Source organism: Pyrus communis, chromosome 1, assembly GCF_041283825.1.
Source record: "Pyrus communis isolate YQ-2024b chromosome 1, ASM4128382v1, whole genome shotgun sequence".
NCBI lineage: Eukaryota > Viridiplantae > Streptophyta > Magnoliopsida > Rosales > Rosaceae > Pyrus > Pyrus communis.
The window spans coordinates 17883070-17902695 of NC_142565.1; the positions used below are offsets into that span (position 1 = coordinate 17883070).

At 37.2% G+C, this 19626-nt stretch overlaps 1 protein-coding gene and 2 pseudogenes across 1 annotated transcript; all 3 read right to left on the reverse strand.

Annotated features, from left to right (window-relative positions):
* Positions 1 to 19626, reverse strand: part of LOC137719909 (TMV resistance protein N-like) — a 65618-nt pseudogene that overhangs the window by 22702 nt on the left and 23290 nt on the right.
* On the reverse strand, positions 1078 to 3431 carry LOC148699296 (uncharacterized). Its single transcript, XM_088686321.1, has 4 exons — positions 3311 to 3431; positions 2892 to 3037; positions 1926 to 2018; positions 1078 to 1539 (listed from the first exon to the last, which is right to left on the reverse strand). The coding sequence occupies exons 1-4, from the start codon at positions 3429 to 3431 to the stop codon at positions 1078 to 1080; spliced, it is 822 nt and encodes a 273-aa protein (XP_088542447.1).
* On the reverse strand, positions 3935 to 6273 carry LOC148699297 (uncharacterized; annotated as a pseudogene).

Here is a 19626-nt window from a genome sequence, read left to right on the forward strand (position 1 = left end):
TGAGTCCATTCACCTTTTGGCTTAACCACAGACTCTCCATTGACTAGCCTCAATGGAGCCTTCCACTTTTAGGGTGGGATAATCAACAGCAGTAAGATCTTGAGCCTCAAGAAAGATTTGAAACTTCTCTGTCCAAGCAGCATAATTTGTACTATCAAAGAATAGAGGTGTATTACATGACCCACCAACACGATCACAGTCCATGATGAGCACTGCAAGAAAACATGGCTTAGGTGGCGACATAAATTTGTCACATAAACAAGAAAATTCGTCACACTTGACTACATGTGACGAAATTCTAGCGTCACCAATTGCGTCACCTATACAGCATACATGACACAACATTCATCACTTAATAACAAAATGTGTGACGAATTATACATCACAAATTAACCATATGTGTGATGAATTATATGTCCCTTAATAACAATATGTGTGACGAATTATACATCATCAAATACAAAATTACGTGACCTATTTTTTCATCTCGTATCAAGTTTATAAGTGATGATTTTGTAGTCATCCAATATGATACCAAATGATATAATTTACACTAAGGGACGCTGAAAAGGTCACATATTCCTTTGATGTATGGCGCAACTTACATCACATATGTTTAAGTCAAATACCTTTTTAGAAATAATAACGATGAACTAATTGTTTTTCTTGTTTCGTAATCTAGAATTACAGTTCATAACAATTATAAGGTAATAGTTCACATTTTCATTAATCAACAATTAAAACACATAAGTCGAATACATTCACCAAATGTATATCCCAAAAGTTAAAAGTCATGGTGACCTATCTCAAAAGAGAAGTTTAAAAGAGCTTGAGGTGCCTAACAAAAGATAGCTTGAGGTGCCTAACAAACGATAGCTTGAGGTACCAACAAAAGAGAAGTCTAAGCTAGAATAATCAAGAGTAGTAACACCTATACATAGACATCTTGGGTACTACCAAATGACAAGTCGAAGGCACATTTAGGCGCTAATTAACAAAAAAGGTGCTCCATGTGCTAACAAAAGAGGTGTACCATGTTCACACTTGAAACTAACCACAAAAGACACAATATGGGCATCATTCCTCTTCCAAATCATATTTTTCCAGCTCAAGATAAGTATTTTCACCCTCTAAAATATCATTATTAGATTCTGTAAAGTTGTTGGTCTTCTCCTGACTTGCAACAATAAATGCCTTGATTTTTGTGAACAAATTTTCATCATCATTATGTAAATCCAATCGAGCTCTCAATTGTTCATTCTCTTGTTGCAATTTGAGGAAACCATTTGACCGAAGCTTGATCTGAGATCTCATATCAGTTAACTCAAAACTTGATGCCATAGAAGAAATGCAACTAGAGGTATCCGTATGAGGAAAAACACCTACACCATTAATTGATTTTCCCTTCCTCCTAAGGTTTTCAGCCATGAACCCAAACTCATCATCCAATGGCACATGTACGGAATCTGATGGTGTACCTTTAGGTGCATCTTGGATTAGCTTCTCCCTTATTTCATCCTTCCTTTTCTTCATGTTATCCTTTCATAATTAAATAGAAACAATTTAGTTTCTTTCATTCCAAACATTTTAGCTATAATATGCTTAAGAAAACACAACTTGACCACTTGTATGTTATCCTTATCTGATGCAGAAGCAAATCCCCATGCAAAACCTGTATGCAAACATGATTTGTAGTTTCTATTTGACTATGGATTAAATTGGACTAGGCACATATAATGTTTTTCTCAACAAGTAACAGACGCAAAGTTAGCATAAGGTATATTGGTGGGACAAACAAGTAGTATCGTGTCAATTTTGCATGTTCATTTCAACTGTGTTTCTTAAGTTGTATCTTGTCAATTGTAAAATTTTAATCTCCAGTGCATTTGAAATGACAAAAAATGAGTGGCCCATGAATGACTTACATATTTTTCTCGAGCAACAACATTGATCCACTGGCCGTTCTTGTCTTTGTAAAGAGCACCCCAATTGTCAATCACTGATAATGAATCTCCTTTCTGTTTAATAATGAAGATACAAATGTGAGAGTATATAATGAGTATTACAAGTACTTTAGTTTCATTAGCTTGTGAGCTGTCCTAGCATGTTGGATGAATGGCCTTGCTCCTCCCTTGTGGTGATACTTCAGTTTCTACCTATTATTAGCATTTTGCTTTGAAAGCTCCTACATTACACAAGTGGTACATAACAAGCAAAAGAAGAGTTAGTATTGTAAAGGTGTACAATTTGGGAAGCTCCTACCTCCTAGACTTATACATATTCATATATTTGAGTTGTACATATTTGTTCGAATGCAATAGAATACCACTATCTAACATCTTCTCCAATCAATTAGAATCTAATTTTCATAAACACTATATCCAATGATTTTTGCTCTCGTTCTCTTGTAGACGTTCTCAAATTGTACCAACATGAAATGTAGAACTAAATGCAATGAATAACCTAATAAATGCAAACAAGCTCTACATTCGATTATGCCTAATACCAATAAAATACATGTAAAGGCTTGTGAAGAAGCAGAGCTTATTTATCAATAACATACATGTACAAGCTCTTCATTATATATATATAAGCTCACCATTGAAGAAGCATAGCTTATTTATCACAAGCCCTGCATTCGATTATTTATCACAAGTTTATATACATTAATACCAAAAAATACATGTAAAAGTTAATATATGCTTATATATTAACTTTTAATACATACATATATATATATATATATATATATATATATAAAAGCATTGTTCTATGCTCATTCCATTTATTACAAAATCAACTTGTGATAAAAAAATTGTTGTTCAACAATATAAGAAAAAGTTGGCATCTAACTTGGACATATATTAGAAAATGATGTATAGAATGCATACCAAAAAGTGGGTAGTAGTATAAACATTATCGCATAGCCAGTCCCCAGTGACTCTTAGGTCTCCCATTCCATATCCGATCATTTGGCAAATTATCTCGTCCTCTTGCAGGTGTTCCACATAACAAGTAGTACTTATAGAACCGGCTCCTGAACATAGAGTACAACTTCACCATCTTCTTATCAACATATTCAATTATCTTTGGATGAGATAAGTCCACCACAAATAATACCTATATTATCAAGCATAAATATATAAAAGTGAGTGCTTCAAATTATTATGAATAAACTAAATTAAAATCAAACTCACAAGCAACTTATTTCACAGTGTCCTCTTTTTTGAAGATGGGACCTTCATCAATTTCTTGTAGCAAACTGGCGAGTGAGTTCAAACAATATTCCCTATCTCGGTAGTGAAAGAACCTGATACTACCAAATCACTTGGAACTTGAAGTTTGAAATCAAATATGACTGGCATCTTCTTTCCATTATTTGCCTCCAAAATATCATGGAGGCCTTTCTCACATGACTTTCCACGTGTCATCTTTTTGGCATTAAAGTTAAAATCTGTCTCTAAAAATTAAAAAAGAATATATGCGTTTGATTAATTTTATAACTTGTTTAAAACAACATTAAAAGATCAACTCCTAAATAAAAATGTTGAAAGAATTGTAAGTAGCCTTTCTCAAATACCTAAGTTCATGTCTGCTGGCTCTTCTGGTGAAGAAGTAGGTGGTCAAGGAGGTGGTGGCGGCGGAGGGCGGAGGTGGTGGAGGTGGGGCATCCCTCACCCGTTTCACCCTCTTTCCTCGTCAAGTAGGAGTTGTCATCTAATAAATTTAATATATATATGTAACAGACTAACATCATAGATAAATCATTATAACCATATAATAATAAACATTAATTTGTTATAAATAATATGACTATTAGTAAATATTTAAACAAATAGACTATTGGAGAATATAAATATTGATTTATAATCTACAGATCTCACCATAATCATCAATCACTATCTGTGACACAAGTTGCAACCCCTTCCTCCATCTACTCCTCGTCCTCGTCCTCGTCCTCCTCTTCCTCCTCATCCTCCTCCTCCTCTTCCCGCTCCCCCTCCTTCTCTAGCCCTAACATTCTTCGCACCTCTTTGTCATTATCATCAAAAGATTCAGAATCAACATCATCTCTAGATAATTCGATATTAACTTCATCATCCTCGTTCAACATTGGTCTCATGAAAATTTCATTTTCATCTACATAATCATCATCGTCTTCATCATTATCATGGTCCACACTATCATCATCTTTCTCAAGGACATCCCAAACGTGCCTATGTTGAATCTTCTGTACAACTTTCCAAGGATGGCCCAACTTTAAGTCATCAATGTAAAATACTTGATGTGCTTGTCTAGCTAGCACATATGGATCACTATCATACCACCAATTATTTACATTGACTGATGTAAGATGATAATCCCGAATAAATCTTTTTCCTCTAATATCTGTATTGTACCATTGACATTTGAAAGGAATCACCTTATAACCTCTTATAAATTGTACTTTAATGACATTAATTAATCTGCCATAGAAGTTACATGGTTCACCGTTGTGCGACCTTGGCGTCATTACCCCATTGTTCTGCGTTGTATGATTTTGATCAACTTGTGCGACCAAATAGCAAATTCCGTTCACAATACAACCTGTGTATTGGACAGTATGTCGATCCGGACCTTGGGCTAATGAAAAAATTTCTTCACTCATCAATCTAGGTTCTTGATAATACAATGACATGGCATGCTGCCTAAACTATTCAAGAAACAACTGTTTATGTCTCAATTGTACATTGACATGATTATCTCTTTCCAAAATCTGGATATGCTCACTGTATACATAAAAAAAAAAAAAAAAAAAAAAAATATATATATATATATATATATATAAGTTAAAGTTGTAGAATTATAAATATTTCTATTAGACGATATGGGGTGATTGATGCTGCATATGACTGATGTTGTATATGACTCATGCTACATATGGATATTAGACGATATGCGGTGACTGATGCTGCATATGGATATTAGACGATATGGGGCGATTGATGCTGCCAGATTTTATGTTCCCTCTTTCCATGGGATTCTCTATTAAGTCTAATCCCCTCATTTGAGGAAGATTGACATCTAGATGACTTGTTAATAGTTGTGTGCTAGCTACTTACTGCACTCCCTTAATTTAAGGAGTGACAGCTTTAGGGTTTACCGGGTTAGTAGGATTTGCCAAGGTAGGGTTGCTTACAACCTTCTACCTCATTATATATCCCCCTTGTACATTCAATCAATCTGTTAAAAATAAATTCAAACAAACTTAAAATTTCCACAATTTTAATATATGTAAAACCATTACTATAACATACCTTTTGAAGTCTTATATTTCTTCACAATTGTCTAAGATATACCAATATGCCACTTCTATATCTTCCCTTGAAAGTTCAACCAATACATGAGCTCCAAATGGAAGTGTTTTTTGTGCAAACACTGAGAGCAACGCATTGGGATCACCATTGTCATCGTTTCTTTCTGGTCAAGTGAATGGAGTGTCAACATGACACAAATACATTGAGCAAAAAGTTGAGGACTCGTATGCCAAGTGTACTTCCACAATAGAGCCTTCAGGGCGAGCTTTGTTACGTACAGATTTCTTGTACGAGCCCAACAATTTGGTAAATGAACAATTATCAGTATGTAGAAAGACACACTTAATGCAATTAAAGTAAACATGATGGCATTCTACCTTTCTACAGGATACATCCATCGATACCCGACTGGTCCTGCCAATTTTGCTTCACGTGGTAAGTGCATTGTTAAGTGAACCATGGGAACAAAGAATGCAGGCATGAATATGTTCTCTAGTTTGCACAATATGAGAATAATGTCTTCTTCCAACTTATCAAGATCAGAAACAATCAGTATCTTTGCACATATTTGTTGGAAGAAGCTTGACAGCTCAACAAGTGGGTCATATATCTGTTTTTCCAAATGTTTTCTAACTCCCACTGGAAGTACACGTTGCATCAACACATGACAATCATGACTCTTCAAACCTAACACCTTCCCTTCATCCACACTCACTTTATAGGATATATTTGCTGCATAACCATCTGGAAATTTAATTGATTTCAACTAGTGCAAGAAATCTTTACGCTCAGATGGCTTGAATCCATACTGAGCCAAAGGCTTATCCAATATATTACGTGCATTTAGTTTCAAATGTAAACTTTCCCTGATATTCATGTCTTGTAAATCCATCCTCACCTTAAGGGTATCTTTTGACTTCCCCGTATTTAGCAATGACCCGATCAAATAATCAAATATATTCTTCTCAATACGCATAACGTCAAGATTATGCCTAATCTTTAATTTGGACCAATATTCCAACTCGAAAAAAATAGTCTTCCTTGTCCAATTTAATTCTTTAGCATTCTGCTTCATTTTCCTATCTTTATTGCTATCATGTTTACCAAACTTACAGGGTACAAGGTAATCAAATTGATCAAGTATATCATCGCCTGAGAATTCTCATGGACAATGTCTCAACCATTAAACAGTTGAGTATTTTTGCACCATGAATGATTCATAGGTAAATAGAGACGATGTCCAATATGACAATATTTACTTCTCAACTTGGTGTACGATCCATCCTCATTGCACACTGGACATGCCAACTTACCGTGAACGCTCCAACCTGATAAATTTCCATAAGCAGGAAAATCACTAATGGTCCACATAACAACTCCACGCAAATTAAATGTCTCCCAGTCATCTTATCATGATTTTGAAAGCCATTTTCTTACAATTCCTTAAGCTCATCAACTAATGGGCACAAACACACATCAATCTCATTTCCAGGTGCTTTTGGCCTAGGAATTAACAAAGTTAAAAAAGAGAATGGTTTGTCATGCATTTCCAAGGGGGCAAATTATATGGAAATATAACAACTGGCCACATACTGTATGGCTTACTTATATTTGAAAATGGAGTAAACCCGTCACTTGCAAAGCCCAATCTGACATTTCGTGGGTGTTGAGCAAAATCAGGGTACATTTGGTCAAATTCTTTCCATGTGATAGAGTCTACCAGATGTCTCATTATGTTTGGATCATTAACTCTTTTGTCCTGGTGCCACCTCATGTCTTCACTTGTATGTCTCGACATGAACAACCTTTGTAGCTTGGGTTTAAGTGGAAAAATATCGTAACACTTTTCTTGGAACCTTTTTTCTTTGCTCATAATGGCTATCTTTATACCTTGGCTCATTAAAAACTGGACATCTATGACATCTATCTTTATTTTCATGTTCTTTATAGAATGATACACAATCATAATAGCAAGCATGTATATTCTCACACCCCAATCCAAGACTTTTCAATATCTTCTTGCACTCATGAAATGATTCGGGAACACTGTTTGGTTTGGGACACATCTTCTTCATCATTGCTAGCATCTTATCAATGGCCTTGTTTGTCATGTGATTATCAACTTTGTTGTGAATTAACACCACAACATAAGACAAAACTATATATTGATTGCACCCAGGGTATAGTTCCTTTTGAGCTTCAGGAAGCAACATATCATAAGTATCAACATCTACCCTAAGAGCAATGGTCATATCTCCGCCCCACGTGGTATCTTGGACCCCCATTGTGATTAGCTTCCGTTTAATCTGGTGGTGATTTTGAATTTTGAATTGTAGCTTGTAAATGGGATTTTCGAAACCCTGATGTAATCTGCATTGAATTATAAATACATGGCACCCTATATCATTAAGGGTATACAAAACCATTGAAGAAAACCTTGTTCATTGTTTTTAGTTTCCAATGAGTTTCTACTTTTATAATCTTCTGTGATTCTCTAGCTCTTTATGGTACTCAGAGCCATATAAGTCAAACGACAAAAGATAATTTTTTTTTTTTTCTACCCATCATGTCCCAGATTAACCCCCCACCTATAGTCCCTACTGCAAATACGTCTTCCTACATGACTACTATTGTGAACATCAAACTAGATAGGACTAACTATCCGTTGTGGTTATCCTAGATTCTAATCGTGATCTTATGGGCTATGTCGATGGCATCATCCTCAAATTTAATTAAACAACAAAAATAGTAAAATCTTCTACCCTAATAACACATGTGAGATTTCTATTGCTGGGTTTCTCTGTACATACTCAAAATGATCTATTCCACCTAAAAAAAAATTCCTTACCAGAGGTGGCCAATAGGGTCGACAAACCCAAATCCGAACAAGTGGGTTGTACCCACTCTTCTCCAATTGATCTTTAACTCTTCATCTTCACCTTGGACATGAAGACAAATAAGTTAGTCTATTATCATGGGAAACTAATTAACAACATATTTGATAGCAATGTCTTGCAGGCATACATTTGATCATTTAATATAAAACAAAATGTTGAGAAATTCCAAAACTTCTACGTTATATTCTCATATATGTAGCCTAAAATTGGGGACTCTGCACGTGGTGTTATGCTTAACAACTTTTTCAGAAAGTGTTTGGTACATTTACAATAGAAAAATCGTTTAAAAACATTACCAAAACATGTCCTGTTTCTCTAAACTAAGAAAAATACACACTACGAACAAGTAGTTTAATATCGTCTCAAAATCATGAGATAAAGAAAATGCACCTACCAAACCCTTTCCCTAAACATGGAGAAAGACTTAAATGGAATGGGTTGATTGCCACTTACATATAGAATTGTATTATTGAATACCATGCGACAGTGAACCTGCTCAATGTAAGTTGCTCACAAGGAACCATATCCACTTGGTGCCACATTGACCCCATTATTAAGCAACAGATCTGACACTTCTTGAAGATTAAAAAAAACAAGAAGCACAATGAAAGTCTTTTCAAATCCCATGGCAACAATTCAATAAACATTGACAGCTGAAATAAACAAATACAGAGGTCATCCCAAGCATGAAAGCAATTCCACAAACACAGACACATAAACACAAGATATTTCAAATTTTTTTGTAAGACACAAAAGAAACTAAACAGGTGTTCCCCTGCATTTCTATAAACTAATGATATTTGTGTTTTCACATAATGCTCTTACAGATTCTATAAGTTCTACTTGAAAAATACTATACTCCCATACCCATATTAACTTTAAAAGGCAAATGTGTACTTGTGGAAATTTTAAGTTTGTTTGAATGTATTTTTCATAGAATGATTGAATGTACAAGGGGGGGGTATATAATGAGGTAGAAGGTTACAAGCAACCTTACCTTGGCAAGTAGCTAGCACACAACTATCAACAAGTCATCTAGATTCAATATTCCTCAAATTAAGGGATTAGACTTAATAGAGAATCCCATGGAAAGAGGAAATGTAAAATCTGGCAGCATCAATCACCCCATATCATATAATATCCATATGCAGCATCAGTATACAACATCAATATGTAGCATCAGTCACCCCATGTCATCTAATATCCATATACAGCCTCAGTATGCATCGTCAGTCACCCCATATCGTCTAATAGTATTAATTAGCCAACAGAAATCATGCTCCATGTGCTAAATGCTCTCATAAATATCATTTTACATTTCAAGAACTTACCATCTGACACATCCTGATCGAAATCAAGGCGTCCTGGCTATCACGTGAGGGTGACGTAGCTATGTGCACAGTGCGGAAGCAATAATAATATAAGAAATGCGAATAAATAAAAACCAAACTAACTCGAGCCTTAAATAAGATAAGGTGTAAGACGAGATAAGTGTGAATTCACAACCCGAGCATAAGCAGCCTAAGTGCAGTCTAACAGGACGAATACTAATTATACAACATCCAAAGATGACCATACAATGGTGGTAATCTGTTAGAGCTGCCGTGGATTCCTCGCAAGCCACCAAAAAGCACTCCTAACTAGAACTTGGAGGGGCGCAAAATAGAAAGTGTGAGTGGGCAAAAACAAAGCTTTTCAAAACCATTTCAATTACCAAAGATAGTAACCCCTCGCCGTAAAACCTGTATAATTTCCCAGAAAATAGAATATATACATCTATACCACAACCATGCTCAGAACAACAAAATTTACAAATATGCACTGTCAAATATCTCAGCATAAAAATATGTAAGCCAGGTGATATAAATCAATGCAAATGATATGTCAGCCGGAGTCACCTAACGTGACCTGTACAGCTGAATCTAGAGCTCATCCATCTAGCCAAAGTCAGAACTACCTAAAGTGGTCTGTACGACAGGACTGGGTGTAAATAAATACGCTCAAGTGCTACGATCATGTGAAGATTGTGCGAATAATCGCGGGTCACCTACGAGTTAGAACCACCTAAAGTGGTCTGTACAACATGACTGTACACCTAACTTGGATCCAAGGTGAGCGTATAGTGTGGGAGGTGAACATCACGTAAAGGACTGTGTCCTACCACGGGCAGGAGCACTAACACCGGGGTGCAGGTTTATGAGCTCTCAACGCATCTTACATAATCATCAATTCACATAATCAGTCTACAACTCACCTAGTACTTACCTGAGCATCCACTACATCAAATCATAATATGCACATATCATAGAAAATTCATAGTCTAAGCATAAATCAATAGACATGGCATTTCAAACATAATTTCATTTAAATCAATTTTCTGGGAAAAATCTCAAGTATATAGGTATATATGGAAAACCAAAAGCCCGCTCACTAGTATGTGGAAAGGTCGTAGCCCCCAAGCCTCGATTGACTGCACTCATCTTGAGGATAGTTCTCACCTATATGCGAAACAACTATATAAACATTAATTTAAAGCACATAAACGAAACTAGCTAATAACTTCTCATACATTGCTCAAAAGGGGTGTTTGAATATACCAACATGATCTACTCAACACCACAAACATCCCCATATTTTTAGAAAAATTTTCCGACCACCCACGTGCAAGTCACGCGTACGCACGTGCCTGGCATATGTACGGAAGCCCTAACGGCTTTAGGGAATATTCCGTTAAAAAATGGAATGTACCGTTAAATATACCTAACGCTGTTAGTATATTCCGTCAAAGTTGACAAAATATTCAAATATTCTTCGTCTTCTCCAGTGATCCTGGCTGGAGCTGCCGCCGGCCGCTGTCTGCGTCGCCGGAAACTGGAAAAACTTCTAATCGTCATATCTTGTTCATTTTTCAACCAAACTTCACGAAATTTAAACCAAAATAAAGCTTAGGATGAGAGGAACAAAACCCTACCGCCTTTATGTCCTAAAACTCACAAGATCTCACCAGAAAAACCCACGATAATCCAGCCACCATTGCAACTCTCCAAAACTAAGCTTCCCGACGTCCAAAACACTCAAACTTTCTTCCCCGAGCTTCGTGAAGATGTTCTAAAGCTTCATAAGACCTCAAAACTCCTTGAAAATTCCACGATCACGATCACATGAACAGTGCTCAAAATCTAGGATTGCTGGGTTCTCGGGCTTTCGAAGGATTCACGTTCTTAAAATAGTATGGATGTGTTAAGCTTACAAGGAGCACGAAGATAGCTTCCAAAACCTTGATCCGTGAATGCTCAAGTGGTTTGAAAAGTTGTCCGTACAATTGTACAAAAATGGAAAAGAATCCGAGAGGGAATGAGAGAGAGGGTCAACGGGTAAGGATATGGGTGTGCGTGAGTGTGTGTGGTCCAGATGGCAGCCAACCAAAACAAAAGAAAATAAAACCTAAGTCCTAAGTAGTTCCAAAAGTATAGGAAAGTTAGGAATTGGACCACAACCAAAACATATCACCCACGACACCAATAATCGTCCAAGGGCAAAATCATCATTCCACGTTAGCAAAGATAAAATAGATTATGTTTCGGGACTGGTTGTCACAACCTACCCCCCTTAAGAAAATTTCATCCTCGAAATTCACACAATAAATACAAACCATTAGTAATCATAAAAAAAGCATGGATACATTTCTTTCATCCAGTCATCTGTCTCCCAAGTAGCCTCTTCCACTGAGTGATTTCTCCATAAAACTTTCACCAAACGCACTGTCTTATTCCTCAGAACTTTATCTTTCCAATCCAGAATAGTCACTGGCTCCTCATCATATGTCAAATCTAGATTAATTTCCAAAGGTTGAGGAGGTATCACATGCGACGGATCTAAAACATAATGACGAAGGATGGAAACATAGAACACATCATGCACTTTAGACAACTCTGGAGGCAACTCAAGCCTGTAAGCAACTTCACTGACTCTCTCGGTGATCATGTACAGTCCGATGTACCTAGGACTTAGCTTACCTTTTTTCCCAAACCGTACCACACCTCTTCACAGTGAAAGCTTTAAAAATACCCAATCACCCACTTTATACACCCTGTCAGTGGCATGTTTATCCGCTAAGCTCTTCTGTCGATCTTGGGCCACTTTCAGGTTAGACTTAATCACCTGAATATTCTAAGTAGTCTCCTCCACTATCTCAGGGCATTCCAAAACTCTTTTGCCAACCTTTTACCAATATAAAGGTGTACGACAAGATTTTCCATAAAGTGCCTCAAATGGTGACATATCAATACTTGAATGAAAGCTGTTGTTGTAGGCAAATTCCATTAAATCCAAAAGCTTATGCCAAGCATCACCAAACTGTAAAACTGAAGATCTCAGCATATCCTTTAACGTTTGAATAGTCCTCTCTAATTGTCCATATGCCTAAGGATGATATGCTGTATTGTAAAGTAACCTCGAACCAAGAGCTTCTTGGAATGCTACCTAGAACTTAGAAGTAAATCTAGGATCATGATCCGAGACAATACTAACTGGAACTCCATTACACTTCACAATCTTCGATATAAATAATTCAGCTAATCGGCTTAAAGAATACTTCTCCCTCACTAGAATAAAATGTACTGACTTAGTAAGCCGATCAACTATCACCCAAATGTCGTCATAACGATTATGTGTACGAGGAAGCTTGTACACAAAATCCATAGTAATGTTTTCCCATTTCCACTGTGGAACGAGAAGTGGTTACATCAACCAAAAAGGCTTCTTCGTTTCAGCTTTAACTTGCTGACAAATGGCACACCTACTCACATACTCAACAATTTCTCTTTTCATACCCGGCCAATAATAAAATGGTCAAATGGTATGATACATTTTAGTACCTCCAGGATGCATTGCATAAGCCAAACAGTGTGCTTCATCCAAAATTTCTTTCTTTAATTCTGCATTATTTGGCACGTACATTATGTTCTCTTGCATAAGCATGCCATCAGTCTCCCAAACTCTGAGATCTTTCTTTTTCCCCTGAGTTCTTGCTTCAATTAACTCCTGGATTTCTTCATCAATCATCTGAGCGTCGAGCACACAATAAATTAAAATTGGTCTAACTTGGAAATTAGCAAGTAAAGCTTCTTCTCAAGTTTCCACCCTTAACTTTACTCCAGTGGACCTCAAATCAGGAAGAAGAGGAATATGACAAGCATATAAAGCATTAAGTCTAACTGGAGTCTTCCTACTAAGTGCATCAGCCACCACATTTGCATGACTAGGGTGATACTCAATCGTGCAATCATAATCACTTAGCAACTCAATCCACTTCCGCTGCCGAAGATTAAGATCCCTCTGAGTAAAAAGATATTGAAGACTTTTATGATCCGTATAAATCTTACATTTTTCACCATAAAGATAATGTCTCTAAATCTTCAAAGCAAAGATAATGGCTGCTAATTCCAGATCATGAGTAGGGTAATTCATCTCATGAGGCTTTAATTGTTGTGAAGCATAAGCAATCACCCTACCATGCTGCATCAACACACAACCCAGACCATTCAAGGATGCGTCACTATAGATCTCGAAATTACCACTATCATCTGGAAGCGCGAAAACAGGTGCATGAGTGAGACAATACTTCAACTGCTGGAAGCTCCGCTTACAATTATCATCCCACTCAAATTTAACATCTTTCTTTGTCAACCTCGTTAGAGGTAAAGCAATAACTACAAAATCTTTAACAAACCGTCGATAATAACCTATTAGACCAAGGAAACTCCGTACCTCCGTGATGGTTCGTGGCTGCTCCCAATTCTCAATGGCTACTACTTTTTGAGGATCCACCAGAATACCTGTGGCGGATATAACATGTCCTTAATATGCCACTTGATCTAAACAAAATTGGCATTTACTAAACTTAGCATACAATTAGTGTTCCCTCAATCTCTTCAACACCAAAGTATGATGTCGAACATGCTCTGATTTAGACTTAGAGTATACCAGAATATCGACAAACCTATCTAAATATGGCTGGAATACTCGATTCCTCAAATCCATAAAAGCTGCAGGTGCATTAGTTAATCCGAATGGCATCACAACAAACTCATAATGACCATATCGAGTCCTAAAAGCCATCTTAGCAACATCCTTACTTTTAATCTTCAACTGATAGTAACCAGACCTCAAATTAATCTTAAAAAATACGCAGACGCCTCGAAGCTGATCAAATAAATCATCAATACGCGGCAATGGATAACGGTTTTTAATTGTTACCCGATTCAATTACCTATAATCAATGCATAGCCTCAAAGTCTCGTCTTTCTTCCTCACAAATAACACTGGAGCTCCTCAGGGTGAAGTGCTAGGATGAATAAAACCTTTATCAACTAATTCTTGCAACTGGATTTTCAATTCCCTCAATTCAGTAGGAGCCATTCGATAAGGAGTCAAAGATATAGGATCCGTACTTGAAAGCAAATCAATAGTGAATTCCACATCTCGGTTTGTCGGCAATCCAGGTAAATCATTAGGGAATACATCAAGAAAATGCCTGACTACTTTCACATCCTCCACACTACTAAGAGCAACATCATTCAACACCACATGAGCTAAATATGCCTGGAAACCTTTTGATAATAACCTTTTTGCTCTCATAGCAGAAATAACGCCATGCCTCACCCTACTCTGCTGACCCACATAAATAACTACAGGTAATCCAGGACGATGGAAAATAATTGTTTTCCTGTAGAAATCTATGTTGGCATGATTATAATGCAACCAATCTGTGCCCAAAATCACATCAAAATCAACAATATCTAACAGGATAAGGTTAGTTGGCATAACTATATCCTCCACCATCACTGGACATCCTGGATATACACAATCAACATAACATCTCTCCTCTCTAGGCATAGCAAACTCTAAATCATACCCTAGAGGTGTAGGATGAGGTTGCGTCACTTAAGCAAATGTATGAGAAATGATAGAATGCGTAACACCACAATCAATTAAAACTCTAGCAAAGTGGCCAAGAATGTTTAACGTACCCATGATCAAGTCCGGATGATTCTCAGCATCCTGCAAAGATATATTGTTAACACGTCCCTGGGCTTATTGTCGTCCTTCACGACCTCTACTAGCTTGATTATTTCGCCCCTGCACACCACGGGCTTGACTTGGCTGACCAGGTTACCTCGAAGATCCTGCACTACTAGAAGCAATCTCTCCTTGCTGGGGCTGTCCTCCCTGATACCACTGAGATCCACTAGCTGGAATGGGAGGATACGGCGTATAACCTCCAGCATACTGAGGATACCCACTTTGATAATAAGGATCTTGGGAATACTGATACTGCCTTGAAGCATAAGGAACGGCGTCACCCTGATAATGGTAAGCACAACCATGACCCATCTGACCATAACTACTAGACCCTGGAACTTGCTGGATCAGTGCTGGTGGTGGCAAGGAAGGCTGCTGGGGCTTCTGCTGATTCTGAGGACAATTTATAGCTCTACGTCCCATCTGCCCATAAGTAAAACATCCACTATTGCTCGGCCTACACTTTCCAAAATGCCTATTGTTACATCTGTGGCACAACGGAACCATTCCTCTACTATCATCCCCCTGTCTCTGGAATCTAGGGCCCCTAGAAAATCTACCACCTCTTCCCTGACCAGTGGCACTAAAACCCCTGCTGGAAGAACTGGAACTAGCTCCACTTCGCTTAAAGCTCTGAGTCTTGCGAGGTCATTGAGATGACTGACCCTTACCTTTATCATCTTTCTTCTGATTGCCGTCTTTTTCTTCTTCCTCACTCTCACTAGGCATATTCAATCCTCAATCCTCAACAAAATCTCATAGAACTCCTGGTAAGAAGCACAAGGAGTAGTGGTCGCCATAGAACGCCACTTCTTCTTAGTACCCAATCTGAGACGACGAAGCATCTTAACCAGATTAGCATCAACATCCGGATGATAATGAGACAAGTTAGTGAATATCCTATAATACTCATTCACCGTCATCTTCCCCTGTCTCAATTGAGTAAATTCTTGCTTCTTGCGATCAATATACTGAGGGGGAATAAACCTTTTATGAAACAACCGCTTAAACACCTCCCAGTCAGCAATTTCCTTTGGGGTCAACTGATAAACCTCCTGTTCCTACCAAGATGCTGGTTCTTGACCTAAGAACCATGTAGTTGTCTCGACCCACCTTTCAGAAGAAAGATTCCCTTGACTTTGCATCACTCGGAAAGTTTTTTCAAGATGTTCAAGCCACCGCTTTGCTCCTTCATGTCCTTCATAACCCTCAAACTTATCCAACTTTAAGTTATACATAGTCTCTAAGGGAGTCCTCTGAGGAGGGCGAAGCGAAGACTAAATCACATAAGCTATAACTTCCCCCAACTCAGTTATATCGAGGAAACTAGGCTCAGCTGAACGACGTGGCTCTCTACAAGGCGGCATAGTTCTAACAAAAAACATGAAAATAATTAGAATATTCACCAAATATGCAGGACTACCAAACCTAGGCTCTGATACCAAACTAACACACCCCGACCGAAATCAAGGGTGACGTAACCATGTGCACAGTGCGGAAGCAATAATAATATAAGAAATGCAAATAAAAACCAAACTAACTAGAGCACTAAATAAGATAAGGTGCAAGACGAAATAAGTGTGAATTCACAACCAGAGCATAAGTAGCCTAAGTGCAGTCCAGGAGGACGAATACTAATTATACAACACCCAAAGATGACCATACAATGGTGGTAATCTTTCAGAGCTGCCGTGGATTCCTCACAAGCAACCAAAAAGCACTCCTGACTAGAACCTGGAGGGGTGCAAAACAGAGAGTGTGAGTGGGCAAAAACAAAGCTTTTCAAAACCATTTCAATTACCAAAAATAGTAACCCTTTGCCGTAAAACCTATATAATTTCCCAAAAAATAGAATATATACATCTATAGCACAACCATGCTTAGAATAACAAAATTTACAAATATTCTATGTCGAATATCTTAGCGTAAAAATATGTAAGCCAGGTGATATAAATCAATGCAAATGATATGTCAGCTGGAGTCACCTAACGTGACATGTACGGCTGAATCTAGAGCTCATCCATTTAGCCAGAGTCAACTAACATGACTTGTACGGCTCAAATCCACATCTCATCAAATATACCTGCATACAAGTCGGAACCACCTAAAGTGGTTTGTACAACAGGACTGGGTGTAAATAAATATGCTTAAGTGCTACGATCACATAAAGAATGTGCGAATAATCGCGGTCACCTACGAGTCAGAACTACCTAAAGTGGTCTGTACGACAGGACTGTGCACTTAACTTAGATCCAAGGTGAACGTATGGTGCAGGGGTGAACATCACGTGAAAGACTGTACCCTAACCACGGGCGGGAGCACTAACATCGGGGTGCAGGTTTATGAGCTCTCAATGCATCTCACAATATCATCAATTCACATAAACAATCTACAACTTACCTGATACTTACCTGAGTGTCTACCGCGTTAAATAACAATATGCATATATCATACAAATTCATAGTCTAAGTAGAAATCAATAGACATGGCATTTCAAACATAATTTCATTTAAATTGATCTTCTAGGAAAAATCACAAGTATATAGGTATATACGGAAAACCAAAAGCCCACTCACTGGTATGTGGAAGGGTCGTAGCCCCTAAGCCTGATAGAAGCATATTTATGCGACTTTGTTAGCTTGTTTCTTTGCATTTAGTAAGTTAGTTTCTATTTATTATAGTGATTTAAGCTATTTTCGTGTGTTTGTGGGTTTAAATGGCAAAAGAGGCAAGAAAGTGCATTTTGGTGCATTTTAGAGCAATTTTGGGCTGGAATGGATAACTTGCATATAGAGCAAGGCGGATGGACAAATTTGAAGTTCAAGAGAGGCCAGGAATGTGCTTAACATCTGGAGAAACTAATTTGGAAGCTTGGAAGATAAGGAATCAGCTAAGAAGAAGGAAACATTATCCAAATTACCTTATCTTATCTAAACCTTATCCAACCGTACCTTATCTTATCCTAACCTAATCTTATTCCACCTTAATTCCAGCTGCAAAGAGAACTTAATTTCAGATTAATATAAATAAAAACCTGGTTCTAGAAGGCCTATCTCTTCTCCTAAAAGGGTGCCACAACAACCCTTCTAGAAGCTCTAGAATCTGCCGCAAGTTGCATCCTTTTTAGAATAGGTTGTGTAATCCTTTTTCTACATGAATTTTCATCATATCAATCCCTCTCCAATCATGACAATGTGCCGTATCCCTGCCCTATAAATACCTCATCATTTTGCCGCAAAAAGAAGAACACACAGAAGAAAGCAATTGAGAGATTTTTAGAGAGTTTCAAAGGTGTGCCGCAGCAAGGAGAAGGAAGGAAGGGAGAAGCCTTTGTGCCGTGCCTATGGCCAAGCTTTTGGGAGTGCTGGAGCATCTCTGGGGTGTCTTTTATCCTTGTTTTAGTTTTACAATTATGTTGATTTCGTTGTTAATTTCTGCAATTATGTGGAACTAATTTCTTTTTAGCTAGAGACGAATTCGAAGTCATGGACATATGTTTTATATGAATTGATTTCCTCTAGTTATTGTCTCGTAAAACATGAATGCGATTTACTTATCTGTTTGATTGATAACTTGTTCTTGTGTGCTGATTAAGGATGCATACTTAGTTTTTATGGATGAATTTGATGCTAAAATATAAGGGAATTTCACCTAATCATTATGAACTTATATTTATAAGTAGTGGAGGTTGCTAGTCATAATCGTGTTAAGTAAATCCATGGCAAGAGTATCATGCAGTTCATAGTTACGAATGCCTTGTCAATGCTTATGATTTTCACAAAGCTTAATGATCTTTGATTGTATCTCTATTATGTTGTTCATGTAGGGAACTATTGAAGAATAATTTGGTTGCCAATGCGTTGTCCATCCAATTCAATGAATTTAGGAAAATCTGAAAGTTAATTTGTGCTTCTCATGATTAAATTGGGGCATTGTCATTCATGGTTTATACGAATAATAACTGAAAATCGATTTGTATGCATATGTGTCATGTGTGGAGATGAACCCTCTAGCTAGCCTTTCACCTTTAAAACACCTAATTTCGTGTCTAACCTGTTTAGTTTATGCAATCTGTTTAGTTTAATTAATTTCCTCCAAAACCAATCCCCCTTTAATATTTAGTGTTTGAACTTAGCTAGAATCAATTTAAGTCTATTTATATTAGTGTTTTGAGTCAAGTTAAGTTTAAAATTCGTCCAAATACCCCTTTAGTTCTTATATGTGTTAGTTTAGTTTCAATTCATTAGAATCTGTCCCCATTGAGTATTTTGAGTCTTTTTAGTTTAATTTTCATCCAAATCACTTTCTAGGGCCTATTTTGAGTCAATTTAACTTAGTTTGTGTATTTT

Bases quoted from the DNA above. Each gene is read 5' to 3' on its own strand.
- LOC148699296 (XM_088686321.1), bottom strand. From the start codon at position 3,431: ATGACACGTGGAAAGTCATGTGAGAAAGGCCTCCATGATATTTTGGAG. The intron at 2,019-2,891 runs GTATGCATTCTA...ATTATTAAACAG, and splicing joins ATACTACTACCCACTTTTTG to AAAGGAGATTCATTATCAGT. The intron at 1,540-1,925 runs GTAAGTCATTCA...TAATTATGAAAG, and splicing joins TTGTTGCTCGAGAAAAATAT to GATAACATGAAGAAAAGGAA.